The sequence below is a fragment of the Anthonomus grandis genome, chromosome 2 (genome assembly GCF_022605725.1).
Source record: "Anthonomus grandis grandis chromosome 2, icAntGran1.3, whole genome shotgun sequence".
In the NCBI taxonomy this organism is placed as follows: Eukaryota; Metazoa; Arthropoda; class Insecta; order Coleoptera; family Curculionidae; genus Anthonomus; species Anthonomus grandis.
The window spans coordinates 15,264,081-15,282,797 of record NC_065547.1 but is presented as its reverse complement, the minus strand read 5'-3'; the positions used below and the strand labels follow the sequence as shown (position 1 = coordinate 15,282,797).

Genomic DNA, 18,717 nt, shown 5'->3' with positions numbered 1-18,717 from the left:
CTTTCTAATTGGACTTACGCCTTCTCTAAAAAATATGTATAGTTTAAAAATTGTATTTAGACAGTAGATACGCCCTTGCCCATTTTATTAAAAAAAAGTTATTGGCGCTTAGATGAAAAAAAAATAAAAAACAATAATAAATAATAGTTTTTATTAAAAATATTTAAAAAAAATTACAAATAAGTAACATAAACATTTATAAAACAAAAATAAAATCAAATTCTTTCTAAAAGGAAGTAAAATATCTAAATAGAAAATAGCAAAACATTAAAAAATTATTATTTTTTCATAAGAAAATATTTTATAAAAAAAAAAACAAAACATTGTTTGGAAACTAAACTTAAAAAAAGCGAAATAGAAAAAGTATGTAAATCTGAATAAGCTATTAATCTTTGCTGTTATCTTCCATATCGGTTTCAGGTAGCACATCAGGTACTTTGTTATTACAAGTAAGCGAAAAGTATTCGGAATGATAATGCTTTTTAATAGACAATTTTTTGCATAAATTTGTCAGATCTTGATATCTTGATTTATTAATTGGTAATTTATTTGTATACGCGCGGCAAGGTAATTTTCGACAACTCCAATCAACTTTATAAAATTGTGATTCTAAATCATATCTTGTGGAAATCTCAATGCAAGTTAAATCTAATTTCGAAAGCTTTGCCTTTTTTATATCTGTTATTTTAATTTCGGTACCATATGTTGCCTTAATCTTTTTTAAAGAAGTTACTGCATTCCAATCCAAAAAGTCAGAAAAATTCATTTGAACTACCTCATATGGCTTAGGCCGCTTTCTAGTATTCCTAATGACAGTAGGCCATTCTGAGGGTGCTTGAATGTTCATGGATGCAGTATGTTTTTCAATAACGGCGTGAACACTATCTACTGGCATATAGGTATGCCCCGCTACTAAATAAGTTATTGAAATATCGGTTACATGCAGTGAATTTTGTAAAAAGTATGACAACATAATATTTAGCATGGATTTGTTTTTGTTTTGCCCTGGGCAATTATCGCAAAATAAGGACAGTAGTTGAAACTTACCACCTCGATCAACTTGAAGTAAGTAGGTGTATAAATTAGTGCAAATCTCATTAACACCGCGCTTTCCGTCCTTCTCGCCACATAGGTAACATATTCCGTCTTTTGATTTACTTTCATAAACTGTAAAATTGTAAACGGCATACTTCCTTGAAAAACCGAAAATCATACTTGGGCCATGTGGTGTAGAAAAAACTTTTTGTAGGTCAAACGACACGACAAGAAACCCGTCTTTCGAAGATTTTTCCTGCTCTGCAAGAAAAATCCGTTTTGCTTCATCTTTTTCTTTGGTGTGTTTTAATCTTTTACGGAATCAGTTTTTTTAACATCTGGAATATTTTTGTATTTTTCACATTTCAGACACCTATCTTTTTTAGGTCTGTGTATTCCAATATTATATTTTTCTTTAAAAAAATTTTCTAAACGCTGAGAGTTTAATCGGTTTATTTCCATGACTCTTTACTACCGATTCGTACATTCTAAACAGATTTTGTACATTTCTAATTTCGCTTGAAATATACAACCTATTACTTGAGGCACGGCAATAATATGAGGGTACTCTCGGCAGACTTTTTATAAAATTGTCGAACTTATTTATTTGATCCTCATTCATTTTGTGCTTGGGCGTATGTTTTCCTCTATGGTCCCTATTTTCTTTTAGTTTTCCTTGAATGGAGTTTCTAATTATTTTTTGTGTAATGTTTAAAGTGTTAATTACAAACTGTTGACAGACTCGAACATGCATCCCTTCCTTTATGAAATAATATTGGTATGTAAGGCCTCTTCTTGACGATTCCTTTTTAGTCCTCTTGCGTTTTATTGGTACTACATTAACACATCCATTTAAAAAACTTTTTTTTTCCACTGAACTCTCCATACTCCAATAAAGCGAGAAAAGTTCTAATCTCTCCTCCTCCGTAAAAGCATTGCAGTTGCTTTCACATTTTTTATTCAAACAGGAATTTGGTAAAATAGACTTGGCCTTTACTGTTTCATTTTTATAATTTAAATGAGATAAACCTGAATTTCGCAGTCTTTTGTTTCTAAGGCACTTACTTTCTGCCTTTTTTTTCTTCCTTCCTATTAAATAATTGTTGCTAGAGATTTGCTAGATTCGCTGCTAGATTCGGCACTAGATTGGTTACTGTGAATAGAAAAAGACATGCTAGTAGAAGATAATACGTGAACTGTTGTTTTCGGTTGATGGTCCTGCTGCATCCTTTTTTTTTCTTGATTATTTTCATCTTCCGGTATTTTGTCACTAAATTGCTCTGGATACAACGCATCTTCATCGTTTGAGTCCGAATAGTCTACTAAACATGATCTTACACTACTACAAGTTTTAGTCACAGTTTCGTCAGTTTCAAGTCTTATCGGAAATACATTGTAAGGAAGTAAAAGAAATATCTTGGTCACCTAAGATAATAGTTAACAACATTTACAGGACCTTCTCTTTGTTCCCCAAAGAAAATGTCATATTGCAAAGCTTCATTAAATATGATAATATTGGTTCTTGTATCATCTAAAGCCTTATTTGGTGATTTTGGTGCAATTACTACTTAACCTTGCGCCATTTTAACCATTTTTCGACTTCGAGACATCTGAAAAAAAAACTTATTATTATAACATAGGAGGGTTATTATTATTATTTTTTTGTTAAATAACATAAAAAACTATACTGTATAAAACTCTTTTAAAAAATCTTTTATGACACAAGTGTAACTAAATAAAAATTATTTATTTTTTATAGCTACTTTGTTTTTAAAACAATCATAACAGTTTATTATTTAAATTAAGTATATTTTTTATTACTTTAAATTATAACTAATAATAATTATTATACTCAATAGTACTATTATTTTTTTATTACTAAATTTAATGATTTTACATTTTGGTTTCTTAAGGCGTAAGCGACACATCCTCACTTAATTTTAAAGTTAAATTATGTACCTATTTTTTGCACAACATTATGTTTTTTTGCGTACATTATATAATTATTAAAAATAATATTGCATTAATTAAAATAAGCAATAATTTACAATGGAAGTTTAACTTTTGTAGCAGATAGACTAATCTAAACTTTGTGTTACTTGCTTATGGGAGAATGGCGGTTAAGCCTTTTAAAAATTGTAGTTTCAAAAGGCGTAACCGCCAAAAACACAATTAAGGGCTTTTTTACCTATATTAAAAACAAATGTTCATTTCAATATGACACTTTACCTTACAAAGTTAAATCCAGTCAAAATAACCCATAAATACTAATTATTTATACTTACCATGGTATAAAATTTGCACCGGGCGTAAGAGCACCTTTCACCGTGGGAGTTAAACGATCACTAATGGAAAATCGGCATAAAGTGGCGCTTACAAATCTTTAGGGTCAAATTAGAGCGAATATAATTATTTGTCGCTTGCGTTCAATACACCAAAAGATGAGTCGTTTAAAGAGGAATTCGTTTCAATTAAAATCTCAATTTTGATTTTTTGGCACTTACGCCTTTTTGTCGTGACGGCGTCGAAGTATTCCAGTTGCTGGGAATTAATAAGATCCGCACAACTCCTCTACACCAGTCTGATGGAATGATTGAAAGATTTAATCGCACATTGGAAACCTATTTGAGAATGGTGGTAAACTCCAAGCAAACTAACTGGGATACCTATATACAACCATTCCTATTATAAAATCATTCTTTTATCCACAACTCTACTGGAAAAATCCCGGCAAAAAAAGGACGCACTTAGTGACATTTCATTCAGTTTTAATTGTTAATTGTCAAGGCGAGTTAGGTTAGAGTTTTGACGTTGCCAATAAAAGTCCGTTTCTGAATTTCGTTACAATATTTATGAAATTGCATTGGTCATAGACAGCCTAAAATACCATTTTTTGTAAGCCTCAGCAACGCTTTAACAAATGTTATTTTTAATTTGGAATATAAAGATATTATTGAAAAAAAATTAATATTTCCTCGACGCCAAAATGGTTGTACGTACTTATAAGGAATACTTGTGAGAACGTATTTGGTAAAGAAACTCAATAGGTTTTAGGCGAAAATAAACTTAATAAAGTCGCTGCGAAAATTTTTAAAATATTTGGATTTTGTAAACCTTTGACAGAATCAAGAATTTTTTTAATCCTTTGCAAAACCGCTCAATCACTATAAAATGGTTGTAGTTACAAGGAAATTTGAACACATCAGATTTCAAGTGCTACTAAAACTAATCAAATCGTTGCACAAGTTTTTAAAATATTTAGATTTCCGCAAAGCCTGGTAGATAGATTAAATTTAGTTAGGTTTTATCATTCTCGAAAAAAATTACTTAAGCTAAAACTGTCACTTTATTTAAGCCCCTAGAAACTTCCTCTTAAGATATTTTTTCCATATGTGACTAATATCGTTCGAGACCTGCACTTTACCCAGTCATCTGATAAGATTATTAATACGTTAAGTTAAATATTAATTCATTATTTTCCGGTAAACATATAAAAAAGATTTATTATTAGGATTTTATATGTGGGATTATAATTCTAGTTAAGGATTTGAGATAAAATTCTAATATCCTAAGTGCATAATATATAAGGGGGCAATCGATTTAATCGGGTTAGTTACAACTCGCTTGTCGTCCAGATTTCAGAAACAAAAATCACCATGGTTCAATTAGAGGGTACTTATCAATTTGTCTCCGAGGAGGGTTATAAAGACTACTTGAAGACTTTCGGTAAGTCAAAAAAAAACTGTCAAAATAGCTTAAGGTTCATTGAAAACTCCTATAGGTGCTGCCGATGAAATTGTGGAAAAGATGGCCGCTTCTACTGAACCAATTGTCATCTCTTCCGTCACTAGTGACAGTATCGCCATTAACTATGGAACTAACAATCACGTTTTACCATTGGGAAAACAGACTGAAGTTCTTTTGTCAGCGGGAAGAACTGTAAAGGTAAGTTGCTTTTTTCTTATACTAAAAAATTCAAAGGGAATTTTTCAAAATTATTAACTGTGTTACTAGGTTACTCCTACTGTGAATGGAGACACCATAACCTTGAACAGCATTTTCGGAACAAAACCGGAAATTATTGAGGAGAAAATTTTTAAGATTACAGACTCTGGATTAACATCTGTAAGTGATATTTTTAGCTAATTTTGACTTAAAATTATTGTTTTTTTTTGGTATTTTCAGACTTCAACCAACTCCAAAGGAGGAAAAGCCGTGCGTAACTACAAGAGAGCTTAAGTTTATTTTTATTGTTTTTTTTTAATAAATAGAGTATATAGGAAATTATGTATTAGGGTTTTATTGGATTTCTGGACAAATCTGGTTAAAAATCTGAATAATATTTATGGAACCCTAAAGAAACTCTATGGCAGCATACATTTTTATAAATATATTTAAAAAATTCTGGTATATGTATTTTTTAAATCAGTATAGTTTTCTATAAAAATTATATATAAGGGTTAATTTAATTGGATTTCTGGATCAATCTGTATAAGAATTAATTTTTACTTATTAACTTTCTAAAATCAAACATACCATTAGATTTTTATACGCCCAAGTAACGTTCTAACAAATAAACAAGCATACATTTTTATAAATATATTTAAAAAATTCTGGTATATGTATTTTTTAAATCAGTATAGTTTTCTATAAAAATTATATATAAGGGTTTATTTAATTGGATTTCTGGATCAATCTGTATAAGAATTAATTTTTACTTATTAACTTTCTAAAATCAAACATACCATTAGATTTTTATACGCCCAAGTAACGTTCTAACAAATAAACAAAGACGATTTTTTCAAAAAAATTAAATAAGTAAAAAAATTTAAATACACTTGCAACCATTGAGTGTAAAACATTTTTAAGATAAAACTATCGGTATCTGATGTTGGCGGTTGATAAACTAACTTTTGTATATAAGGATATAAAATCCAATTTCTTAAACTTCTATTTTTAATAAAAATGTTGTTGGAAATTTTTTTTAATTTATAAAAATTATATAGCAAATGCAAAAAAATATTTAAATAAACAACCAGAAATAAAAAACCAGAAGCTGGTTCAAGTTTTCCTCAAGCCTAAATTTACATAAGAAGCTCTCATATATGAAAAAGAGTTAAGTCAATTTCCTATAATATTAATAATAACACAAGTATCTCCGACTATAATGCCGAAAAATTATTACAAAAAATCATTCCTGGTTTTATCGACTAACCATTTGAATATATATGCACTAAATTTAATTCTCAAAATGCTATATTTGTAATCCTGTTTCTACAGAATTTAAACATTGAACAGGAGATAATTATATTTTCTGGTTTAGACGGTATTTACTTATTTTATGATTGAATATGTACCCAAAAATGCAAAAGAAATATTATATAGTAAATTTAATAAAAACATCAAAAGACAGGAGATAAATTTTCTGGTTTAGACAATATTACTTATATTATGATTAAATATGTACCCAAAAGTGCAAAAGAAATATTATGTAGTAAATTTAAGCAAATCATTTTAGAGGGAGACTATTGTGAATAATGTTTAGCAACAATCCACAACAATATGTCTTGCTTCATTGTAACATCAATAATGGCTTACTTCTTTAAAACTTTAGAACATTATATAAAGGCCAGATTAAAATAATTAAAAAAATATACTGATTAAACTACTTATGATGCAATTAGGTTCTAAGTAACGTGAGGGAGTTGGTGATTGAATTACGCACTTAACTTTAGACATACAAAATTGTTTTGTGAAAAACCACTATTTGTCTGCGCTATTTCATCATTTATCTAATGCTTATGATAATGCTAGTCTCTATAAGCTAGTTGACAAAACCGCGGCTTTTCTTATTCCTAGATACTTTACTTCAATAGTAAATATTTTTAATATCAGAAAGATTTTACTTAAAATGTTAAATCAATTGCTTAGACCAAGAATAATAAGCCATAGACTATCTCAAAAGACGGTGCTTAGCCCATTTCTTTTTAATTCGTATGCCGCCGATCTACATACCGTGAAGACGTTGAAATCTTACAATACGTTCATGCAACAAATAAAAAACTTGACACTTCACATCCTAGTCTAACATTATTATAAAACGATATTCTTTCCCACAATAAATTACCATTTTTTAAAGATAATTGTAAAAAAATTTTGTGTAATACCATTGTTACATATCTATACACTACAAAATTGTAAATATCCGCAATTAAATAACATATATGTCGATAGATCTAAGCACCAGAAGGTGTTGGGTGTGCTTATTATATTACCTTCGAAAATATTTTGAAGACTTTTAAGCTTAATGATAATTCTAGTATATTCACCATTAAAATTAATTCAATAATGTGGACATTAGAGCATATTTTACGACATAGAAACTTTAATAGGTACTTAATTTTATCAGACTGTATATCAACCATTCTTGAAGACGATATAATGAAATCAGATTTGATTATCTACCATAATGACCAAGTAGATAAAATCGCTAAAAATGCAGTTAGTTCCAAAGGCAATCAAACGACGTCTCAAAACCGTGACAAGAACAAATTACATGCGTGCTAATTACGTGCTATAAATTTTAAGGGGGTCAATTATTGGCTTCCCTGTACATTTTACAAAAAAAATGTAAGATAACTTTTTGAAGAGACCCATCTGGCAAACCCTCGTGCAAAGTTTCAACAAATTTTAATAAGCGAACAATTATTATTATCGATTATTAAAAAAATAATTTTATCATACTTAAAATTAAATTAAATCAATAGCAGTATCTGAAATATCTTCAATTTATTTTCTCATCAAGCCTATCTGGTCCATTTCAACCATTAAACCTATTGCTAGTAAATTCGAGTTTAAAGACATTGCAATAAATAATTGTAAATGTTTAACTCAGAAGATCGAAAATTGATCCGAAAAAAGAGAGAACAGAACATCAATTAATCAAATGTTCAAACAATTCCCCATTAACAGCTAAACAATATCCTAACCGATCATAAAATTAATTTCTAACGTTACTAAGTTGATATTGAAAAATTTTATTACATTCTAACGAAATAGCATTTCGTAACTGGTTTAGATTCTCAAATTTTACACTTTTATAAACGACACTTTTTAAATGACCCCACAAAAAGAAGTCATTCGGTAAAAGATCAGGTGACCTGGCTGGCCAAAGTATCCGGTACCGTGGACCAATAATATTGCCGTTAAAAGCATTTTCCAAGCACTCTCTAACTCTCTAATCGGCCTAATCTAAATAATCGGCTCTAATCTAAACACTCTCTAATCGGCCCATAATGCCCAGTATGGGCAAATGCTGAATGAATGCCCATACGGGCATTATGGGCCGGGCAACCATCCATTTGGTACCAGATCATTAGATCTTCCTGAAAAACTTCTGAGGCGGGTCCAATTTGATTTTGAAATAAGTCCAAATAGGTTTCAGCTGTTAGGTTATAGTCCATAAAAAAGGGTCCAATGATATGGTGTCCGATAATTCCCACGAATACATTTGTTTTTTGGGGATATTGTGTCCGAGTATGAACAAAGCGATGTTCATTTTCTTGGTTCCAATACCGGCAATTCTGAACATTTGGTTCATTGTTGAGGGTAAATGTACATTCATCGGTAAAAATATTTCTTAAAAAATTCCTATTATTATTTGCTCTTTCCATCATTTCAAAACAAAATGCCATTCTTCGCTCTTCATCTCCTTCCTGCAGCTCTTGATGTTTTTCGAATTTATACAAATAATATTTGTGTTTTTTTAAAGTGCGCAATACCGTTGTATGATGTTTATTTACCTCTTGCCCAAGAACACTCGTACTAACCATCTTGTTTTCCTCCACACTCAGTAGAATATTAAAATCTCTGTTCTCTCTTTCTTCGGCTCTATTTTAGATATCCTGAGTTGAACATTTACAATTATTTATTACAGTACCTTTGGACTCCAACTTATTGAGAATACATTTAATAGTTGAAATGGACGGAATGGGCTTGGTGGGGAAATAAACTGAAAACATTTCAGATACTGCTCTAAAACTGTTTCCCGCATAATGCCACCCTATTATGGCTATTTTTTCGTCGATTGAATAATTCATTCTTGTTTTCAAACCTACACAAACAGATCACATAATTCCCGCTAACTCTAATTACCCTGCAAGTCATAAAATGGCAGCCCTTAATTGTTATATGAACAGAGCGCTAAAAACACCCTTAAGCCCCACAGATTTCGAAAATTAAATTAATATCATTAAACAAATAGCGATTAAGAATGGTTACAACGTTGAAAAATTTATAAATAATCACAAAAATAAAAACACTTTACTTAGTGCTTATCCACAAATTGAAAATTCACAACCAAAAAAACCTCTAAACACTTATCTGTCACTGTCGTATTTTGGCCCTCTTTCACATTGGCTTTCCAAAATATTAGCTACATCCCCAACATAAAAATTTCGTTCAAATCAACTTTAATCAATAATAAACAAAAAATTCCTCATACTGATAAAAGTGGAGTATATAAGCTAAATCATCAAGACTGTGCTGCCACTTACATCGGTAAAACTTTGGAAAACTCGAGACAAGAATTAAAGAACACATTTTTGAACCCAATAAATCAGCTTCTGGTCTACATTTAAAAACATCTAATCACAATTTCTCCAAAAACAGCAGAATTATACACTCATTTAACCATAAGAAATTTAAAGAGCTGGATTATCTAAAAGAATTCAAAATTGAAACAGAAATATAAATTAACCTAGATGGCTTAAACTTGATTGCGTACAATCGTAATAGTAATAATCCTATATACAAACATTTCCTTTAACTTTATTACTGACTTTCCTTCTCTTCCCTCCCCTTACATTCTTATCTTGGGCTCTACACTATTTTACTTTTATGTCATTTTATTTTGTCACCCATTTAAATTTGATTTTCCGTTTTCCGATAATTTTGGGTTTGAAAATCATGGAATAGGCAGAACAATATTTGTGAAGAAATAGTCCATACGTGCAGTTGAGTCGTAGGTTAAGGTAAAATGAAAATCCTTCAGTCTCCCTCCACTTATTTATTAAACATTTAGTTAGTTTAAAATTTCCTACATGTTTCGGACACAGTGGTGTCCATCATCAGGGGGTACTAAAAGGAAATAGTTCCGAACAAAAAACAAACAGACACAGAAAAAACTTAAAAAATTTATATAAGGTACACTTACAAAGGTTTAAAATTGGTAACAGGCACACACCCCAGGGTTTGATGACATGTCAATGACCCGCTATTTATTACTATTGTTTTCAATTTTAATTTTTTATTAGTTTACATTATGTTGTTGACAAGCACTGTAGATGACATCTTTGGGAGAAGTTCTAAAAGTGCCATGGTACCTGATGGTGTGTTACTACAATTTTTTTTTTGGTAAAATAATAAACATCTAAATAAAAATCTGATAATCAAACAACTAGATGATCAAAAATATTATCCAATCCCCTTTTGGGGTACGGTTTCATACCAAATCAAAAATATATTTAATTCACATAACATTAATACTAGCTTTCAAACTAAACATACATTAAGATCCTTTGTTATCAACTGTAAGGACAAAATCCCGCCAGAACAAAAATCAGGAGTCTATCGGATAGGGTGCTCGAGTGAGAATTGCAATGCATTTTACATTGGACAGACCGGTAGAAGTCTTCTATACGTAACAATGAACATTGTAGGGAGATTGAGAAGAGCAAGAACCGAAATATTTGCCCTACAAGCATCAAATCCAACTTTGCAAGACATGTTTATACTAGCAACTACAGTTTTAATCCAGCTACTGACTTAAAGCTTTTACATTTCTGCCGGAAAAGCAACAAACTTGATCTATTGAAAATACTCGAAATAAATAAAGCTACACAAAACAACCACCATTACTGTGTTAATGATCAAGTACATCATTCTTGTACTCACTGTGTCTTAACTCTCCATAGTCTCTTAATACATCGTTCTTACCCTTTACAATTTCTTTTATATAGTACTTATCCGTTGCTTTCCTTCTCCACAGCGTACGAATCATTATGTTAACTGCGCCATCTAAAATGTTCTCTATGAGCCTTCTGCTTTCCTCTTGCTTTTACCAAAAAAAAAAAAAAAATTCTAGTAACACACCATCAGGTACCATGGCACTTTTAGAACTTCTCCCATAGATGTCACCTACAGTGCTGGTCAACAGCATAATGTAAACAAATAAAAATAAAAAATTAAAATTAAAAATAATAGTAATAAATTGAGGGTTATTGCAGTGCTGCCCAAGTACTCGAATACTTTTACTCGTATTTGGGTTACGGATAAAAAATACTACTCGTTACTTTTACTTACAAATATTTTTATTTAAAAATACTCGTACTCGTACTTTTAAGTAAATTTAAATGTATTCGTAAAATTCTACTCGTAGAATACAAGTATTTTATACGAATATTTCGTTTATGTTTACCGCCGAATATCGCGCGGCGCCCGTCAAATAAATTTTCCGCCATAGTGGCGGTGCGCTTTGAGTCTTTAGCGGCCGTGGCCACTTATTTATTTGATTAGAGGGGACGGTGGCAATTCTGGAGTCTGGAGATGGATTCAGTCTTTAATTGCGCTTTCTATGATTCTGTTTTTATTGGTTCAATTTTTTCGTTTTTTTTTTGGAATATTATGTATACTTATGTGTATGTCGGAATAAACTCACTTTCACTTTATATGTATGTATATATATTATGTTTTATTTCTATTAAATAAATTCACAAGAAAGAACAAATTAAATTTAATAAACAAATCCGTAATGAGCAGAACGAATTCACAAGCCCATTCTCCGAACGCCTCGACCGTACCAACTAAACTAAACTCGTCGTGTTCCTCTCTCAGGTCAAAAATACACCGGGCTTGTGACTACGTTTGCATAAAAAGGGATTTATGCATTACTCATTCAAAATTCTTAAACTTTTTATAACTAGATGCGTTAAATTAACAAAACAAAGCAAATAATATAATTCTACCGACATGTACATAATATTGGCTTTGTACCTGGTGGCATAGGATATTGTGTTGTGGCTAGCTATTATCATAAAATTCGTATCATACCTATTTATCACTGCACTTGTAACGAAGAAGGTTGGTTGTTTTTATGTTTTGAAAAAAATTTAAATAAAAGGTACTTACCTTTTTAGGTATTATATTAGATTAGGTTAACCACAGTAACTCTGACAGTGAGAGTGTTGTAATTGTAATACGCGTAATACCTAGTACATCGACAAAAAAACGCTAGCGTAATAATTGTGAAAATATGGCTGAGGCTAAGAATATTACTGAGACTCCCAATATCTCCGATGGTGACGATGATGAGAATCTGCAAAACATCCGAAAAAGAATTGCAAAAAATGCTATGATACGGAAATTTTTTGAGGTAAGAACTACTTTAATTTTTGAGCTTTATGATTTTAAATAAAAATTATTCTCTAGGTTAAACAAATTATAGATTTTAACCATACTCTGACGATTTGTAAAAGTTGCCAGCCAAAAATTAAAGAAATAAAGGGTTCCGTAATAACCACAACCAACTTCGTCAAACACTTAAGAACAACTCATCAGAACGGCTATACAGAGTATATTAAATATAAAAACGAAAAAAAAGAAACTGCTAAAAAGGAAAATAAATTAAAAAATGCAATAACTAGTTCTGCGGCTGACCAGCAAACTACTTGTCTTGCAAAATATTTTTGCAAGACAATAAGGGCCAAAAACAATAAATAAAACAGACTTCGAAAATAGACTGATTAGATTTGTAATTAACACCATGAGTCCATTATCAATAGTAGAAAATCCAAGTTTTAGACAGTTATTTGATGGATTTAATCTTGAATTGGTTAGCAGAAACACTTTGACTCGACGTATCTCAGAACTATTCAAAGAAAGGCAAGCAAAATTAAAATCCGAATTATTGAATATTCAATATGTTTGTACAACGGCTGATATATGGTCAGGAAAAAAAAGAAGTTTTATTGGGGTTACCTGCCATTGGATAAATGAAGACTTTAGCCGTCAATCAGTGACCCTGGTCTGTCAGAGATTTAAAGGTACTCATTCATACGATCGAATCGCTAGTATTTTAGAAGATATACATATGAGATACGGATTAGACACAAATAAAATCGTTGCAACTGTCACCGATACCGGGTCAAATTTTGTGAAATCTTTTAAAGAATTTGGAGTTACACTACCTGGTATGCTTAATACTGATATGCAAGATAGTTTTTTTGATATTACCGAAATTAATGAAGGTAGTGGGAGTGGGTCCGATGAAGAGAATTTTGATGATCAAGACGCTGAGGAAATAACATTTGAAATCATTGGAGATGACGGTGAAGTTATTGATCAACAACATAGACTATCCCATCATTTACGCTGTGCAAGTCACACTATTAATTTAATTTGCACTACTGACGACTCAAGTGATGGAACCATTAGCAGCTGCTTTAGATGTGTTGCAAAGCGAAAGTAATACGTTTTATGGTCTTTTGCTCCCATGTTTAGCTTCACTAAAAAATACACTAGACAAGCTATCAAAAAACAATTTTAAATTCGCATCGTAGTTAGTTAAAGCATGCCTCGATGAATTGCAAAGTAGGTTTAAACTTTTTTTTACAATAGATGAACAAGTACATAGCGCTATAATAGCTTCGGTTGTACACCCTCAATTTAAGTTACGCTGGTATAATGTTATTAGTAAAACATACCCTTTATCTCCAAGTTTAACATCAATAGAAACAATGGTGGTAAACCAAGCAAATAATTTTATTAATATTAAAAAAAATATAGATGAAAATTCTAAAAGGATTGCGTGTGAGTCTGCACATAAATTTTTTGATTTTGATGATTCTGAAGCACCTGATGCTGATGAGAACGGTCCGGGGACAAGTTATCCTCAGAATGAATCCAGTTTTTCGGAAAAAGCAAACTTAATTAAAAACCAAGCCGAATTACAGTATTTAAGGTATATTAGTGATTTGCAAACAAATTTAAATATGCTTGAAGATTACCCGACAATAAAAAAAATGTTTTTAAAATTTATTACTCCACTTACCTCTTCCGCACCCGTTGAGAGACTATTTTCGTTTGCCATTTTTTTTTTTACATTTTCCAGTTTTTTTAAAGTATTCGTACTCTTTACTCGTACTTTTACGAGTACTTCCCATATCCGTAGACTGCGTGTGTAAAATTACGAGTAAAATACGTTTTTTTGAGTTCTAGTACTCGTAGATTATACGAATTCATTTTTTTTACTCGTGCCCAGCACTGGGTTATTGATATGTAATTAAACCCTGGGGCGTGTGCCTGTTATCAATTTTAAACCTTTGTAAGTGTACCTTATATACATTTTTTAAGTTTTTTCTGTGTCTGTTCGTCTTTTGTTCTGTGTCCGAAACATGTAGGGAATTTTAAGCTAACTAAATGTTTAATAAATAAGTGGAGGGAGACATCATTTTACCAGAACCATATTTGTTAATAAAATTAATTTCCACACCGGACAGCGGCCTGTTAGTTTATATTAAACATGGAATTTACATACACATTTTTTCCTTTTTTTTGCCTTTTGCTTTAATACATCAGGTAGAGGTTTACTTCGTTTGGTACTTAAGAAACCATAGGCAATATGTGGTGTACCGTTTTTCTAGAATAGTGTCGTTGCTTTGAAAAGTAAGTTGACCTTAGGATTGTATTGATTCGTATATTTGTATCATGTCGTTTCCTATGTTTTTTCGTCCGTTTTTGTGACTGACCTTTTTATATTTATTTTTATAACTTATTACGATTTGTATTTTAACTATGTTTGTCCAATTCTAAAGTGCTCCTTCCTGTGCTAATTTAATGTTTCTTTTTATAGTGTCTTAAGCCGTAATGATGCCCTACGTTTGAAAGCGCTAGGCAGCAATTTTTAATTTATTATATACGCTGAATACAAGTAGTGTGTTTTATTTTTTAAGCAAACATAGCGTACAACTGATACACTTGTAATAAAACTTTATGGCCATTAATATCCTTAATCAATTTTTTTTGTACGTTTTAGCAATGTTAAAAAAATTTGAGAAAAGTTAATTGAATAATTCTAATGTTGAATATAAAGACACTTATCCAAAAATTTCAATATTTCCTCTATATGTTTTAGTAAATCATTACTCCAAAATAGTTGTGTTTACAAGAAAACTTGCAAGAATGTATTTGGTAAAGAAACTCATCAGATTGCCAGGCGAACTAGAATTAATAAAATCGTTGTATAAGTTTTAGAAATATTTCGATTTTTGTGAAATCTTTAACGGTACGAATATTATTTTTGCAATCCATTGAAAAACTACTCAATCAAAACGGTTGTAATTACAAGGAAATTTGTAGGAACATATTTGATAAAAAACTCATCAATTTCAATCACCAATAAATTCAAGTTGAACTGAAATTAATAAAATCGTTACATAACTTTTTAAAATATTTAATAGTATCAAAATTATTTTCACTTAAAAAAAAATTGATAATGTTCATAATGCTTTGTAAATACAAGTGTTTTAGAGATATAAAACACTTGTATTTACAAATCAAGGGCGCATGAAGGAATAAAGGAGGCTAAGGGAGCTGCAGCCTCCTCCATTCGCCTAAAATAAGAAAAGAAATATTAATACTGACAAAAACGTGCAACATGAAATAACAGCTTAATCTGCTGCCTCTATTTTCAAATGCACACGAATTAATTATAATCAATAGTGTTTATTAAATTACCCTATAAATCGTAAAAGAGCACATAGTGTGTAATATAATACCTGCTGTATCGTACGAACCTCTTAGGTTGTGATCTGCCTAATAATAACTTTAATAGTTTGCCATTGTATGATATTGGACTTGCGGTAGTTGGTAGGAAGAAATTTAAGTGAGTAGAAAAATAAAAGTACGAATTACGATTGTAAAATATGTGTTTTATTTGCTCTACCTAAAGAAGGCATATGCAATCAGGTATACCATACTATCTATTTATAGCGGAACGGATAATTCAAAAGTGGACTCAGACTTCAGGCACTAAGAACTTTGGTTAAAGATCCCTTATTGAAATACAAAAAAAAATCATGACAGTACAAATAATTATCATTAAATTTTGAAAAAAGTAGTGTTGTAATTTAGCTTAGCAAACAAATGCAGCCATTATTGAATGCAAACGAAAACGTCTTAGACCTATAATAAAAACAAATTTGCCATTAAGGGTTAATAGATGACGAAAAATTAGAACTTTTAAAGGGCCTAACAAAAATAACTGGAAACAATCAGGGTATTTTCAAAAACTTTCAAGCTTTTCGTATAGACGCAGGCGATGTTGGTCTTAAGTAAAACTTCTATACACAAAAAAATGCTACAATGAATATTAAAATTATTCAAAAGATAATCATTGATGTTATAAGGGTTAAGACATCTCAGCTTTTTTCTATTTTCTGCGATGAGCATTCTTATATAAATTAATTAATGGCTTAATTTCCTTGTCAGAGATCTTGCAACTTCTAAATATACAAACTCCTCGCAGTCCTCAAACTTTTTACCTTATAAGACCTAGAACAAATAAATACATAAATGGGCTAACAATCACAATTTAGTCAATAAATTAATAATATGTAAATAAATTTACTCAATAAATACATATTTGTACGTGTTACTATTTTTTACCGGTATTTTATCAGAGGTATTGAGTAAAGCATTACAATTTTCAAAAAACATAATTTTATGCGAAGATTTGAATATTAATGCTTTAGAAGAAACACCGTCTAAGAAAATGTTGTTTGATCTCTTTTAAAATTAAATTCTTTAATAAATCAGCCAACTTGTGAATGTATAATCAATAACAAATCTGTTTCATCAATAATTGATTATTTGGTTACTAGTAATAAATTTGTTCGTTCCATTAATTTTGAACCAGGATTTTCAGATCACTATGGCCAGTTAAAAATTTTTAACATGGAATCCTTTAGTCCGAATTCTACTACTACTACTATTTTAATGTATTTTTTCCACTAAAACAAGGGAAAAAACGAAAATGAATGTACAAAATAAATTTCAATGGACTACTAAAACAAAAAGAAGAACTAGTAAACCTTAATTGGTTAAGAAAAAAACGAGTAACGTTAATGCAAAATACAATAAATTTAAACGAAAAATTCGACACAATAGAAGAAGAAAAAAAAAGGTGAATAATAAATTAACAAATGATGCTAAAAATAAAACAAAAGCAAGCTGGGAGCTTGCTAGAAAATATCTTGAGGCCATCGGCAAATAGAAGTTTCTTATTGATAAGGATAGTGATTAAATCATTTATAAATACCAGAAAGAATAACAGTCTTAAGTTAGAGCCGTGTGGCACCCCCGAAGATGCAATATATTGATGTGAACGAAAGCCCCTGTGAAAAACATATTGTTTTCTGCCTAACAAATAACTTTTAAATAAGGAGTTAAAACCAGATGAAAAACCATAGCTTTGAAGTTTTTTTAAAAGATTAACAAACAATAAGGAGATTGCAGATGAATTTGGTAAATACCTTTCTGTAGATGTACAATGATACAAATGATAAACTACAGATTTATTTTGATGCTTATCAATCTGCCACATGTACTTATTGGAAGTATGTCCCTAACTCGATGTTTTTTATGACTACTACTCTTCTAGAAATCGCAAATATTATAAAATCTCTACCCAACAAAAAGTTTACTGGACCTGCTATCGTTCCAGTGTCTTTTGTTAGGGCATGTGTTGATGAACTTTCAACAATACTGTCTATAATTATCAATATCACGGTAGAAAAGGGCTGGTTTCTTAATCAGTTAAAAAGATCAGTAGTCGTTCCAATCTTTAAAAAGGGTGAACAAAGCAACATAGAAAATTATAGACCCATTTCTCTTCTCAATGTGTTTTCAAGCATTTTTTTTTAAAATGATTCATGATAGAACGACTGATTTCCTTAATGTGAATAGGGTTTTTTGCTCTAATCAATACGGCTTTCGCAGAGGCCTATCCACAGAGAGTGCTGGAGTAGAACTGACACAGCACATGAAGCCTTGAATTGACAAGATTCTATAAATAACGGTATATATATTGGCACTGCTGATCAAATATTGGGACAAGAAAAGGCTATAGACTATTTAATAATACTTATTTACTAATTTTAAACACTAGATACTATTAATATAATTTAATACATTTAGTAGGGACTAAAAAAAATATTAAAAAAATAATAATCATAAATATACTACTTCTTAGGTACCAGAGAGAAGGTTTTGTTTCATATAGTTTTTAAAGCACCATGCAGATCCAGTAAAATCATGTATTTTAAATTATTTTATGGTTGATGCGATCAAATATGAATAGGACTTCTTAAAAAGTTGTTTTTTATGATTTGGCACTATTAAAATGTATTGTCGTCGAATATTTAGATTATGAACATCCGTCTAATCTAATCATATTATACGAATAGCGCGGACTTTTAAATTTTATTATTTATATTTATATACTGAATCACCCACATTCACCACCCCAATTCTTTTAGCTTATAAGAGACAGGTTGTCTTCGTCGTAATCCATATATATATAAGACGTAAGCAATATTTTTGCATTTTTTCAATACAGTTTATATT

The 18,717-nt window shown here is 30.5% G+C and overlaps 2 protein-coding genes across 3 annotated transcripts in view; one reads left to right on the top strand and one right to left on the bottom strand.

Annotated features, from left to right (window-relative positions):
* The window catches only part of LOC126747943 (G-protein coupled receptor dmsr-1-like), a 518,114-nt gene that overhangs the window by 244,008 nt on the left and 255,389 nt on the right, over positions 1-18,717 (bottom strand). The gene's annotated exons all lie outside the window — the stretch shown is intronic.
* Positions 4,595-5,322, top strand: LOC126747971 (uncharacterized). The gene is made up of 4 exons (XM_050456954.1): positions 4,595-4,761; positions 4,817-4,980; positions 5,050-5,160; positions 5,221-5,322. Exons 1-4 carry the CDS (start codon positions 4,692-4,694, stop codon positions 5,272-5,274), a joined length of 399 nt encoding a protein of 132 aa, XP_050312911.1. The 5' UTR covers positions 4,595-4,691; the 3' UTR covers positions 5,275-5,322.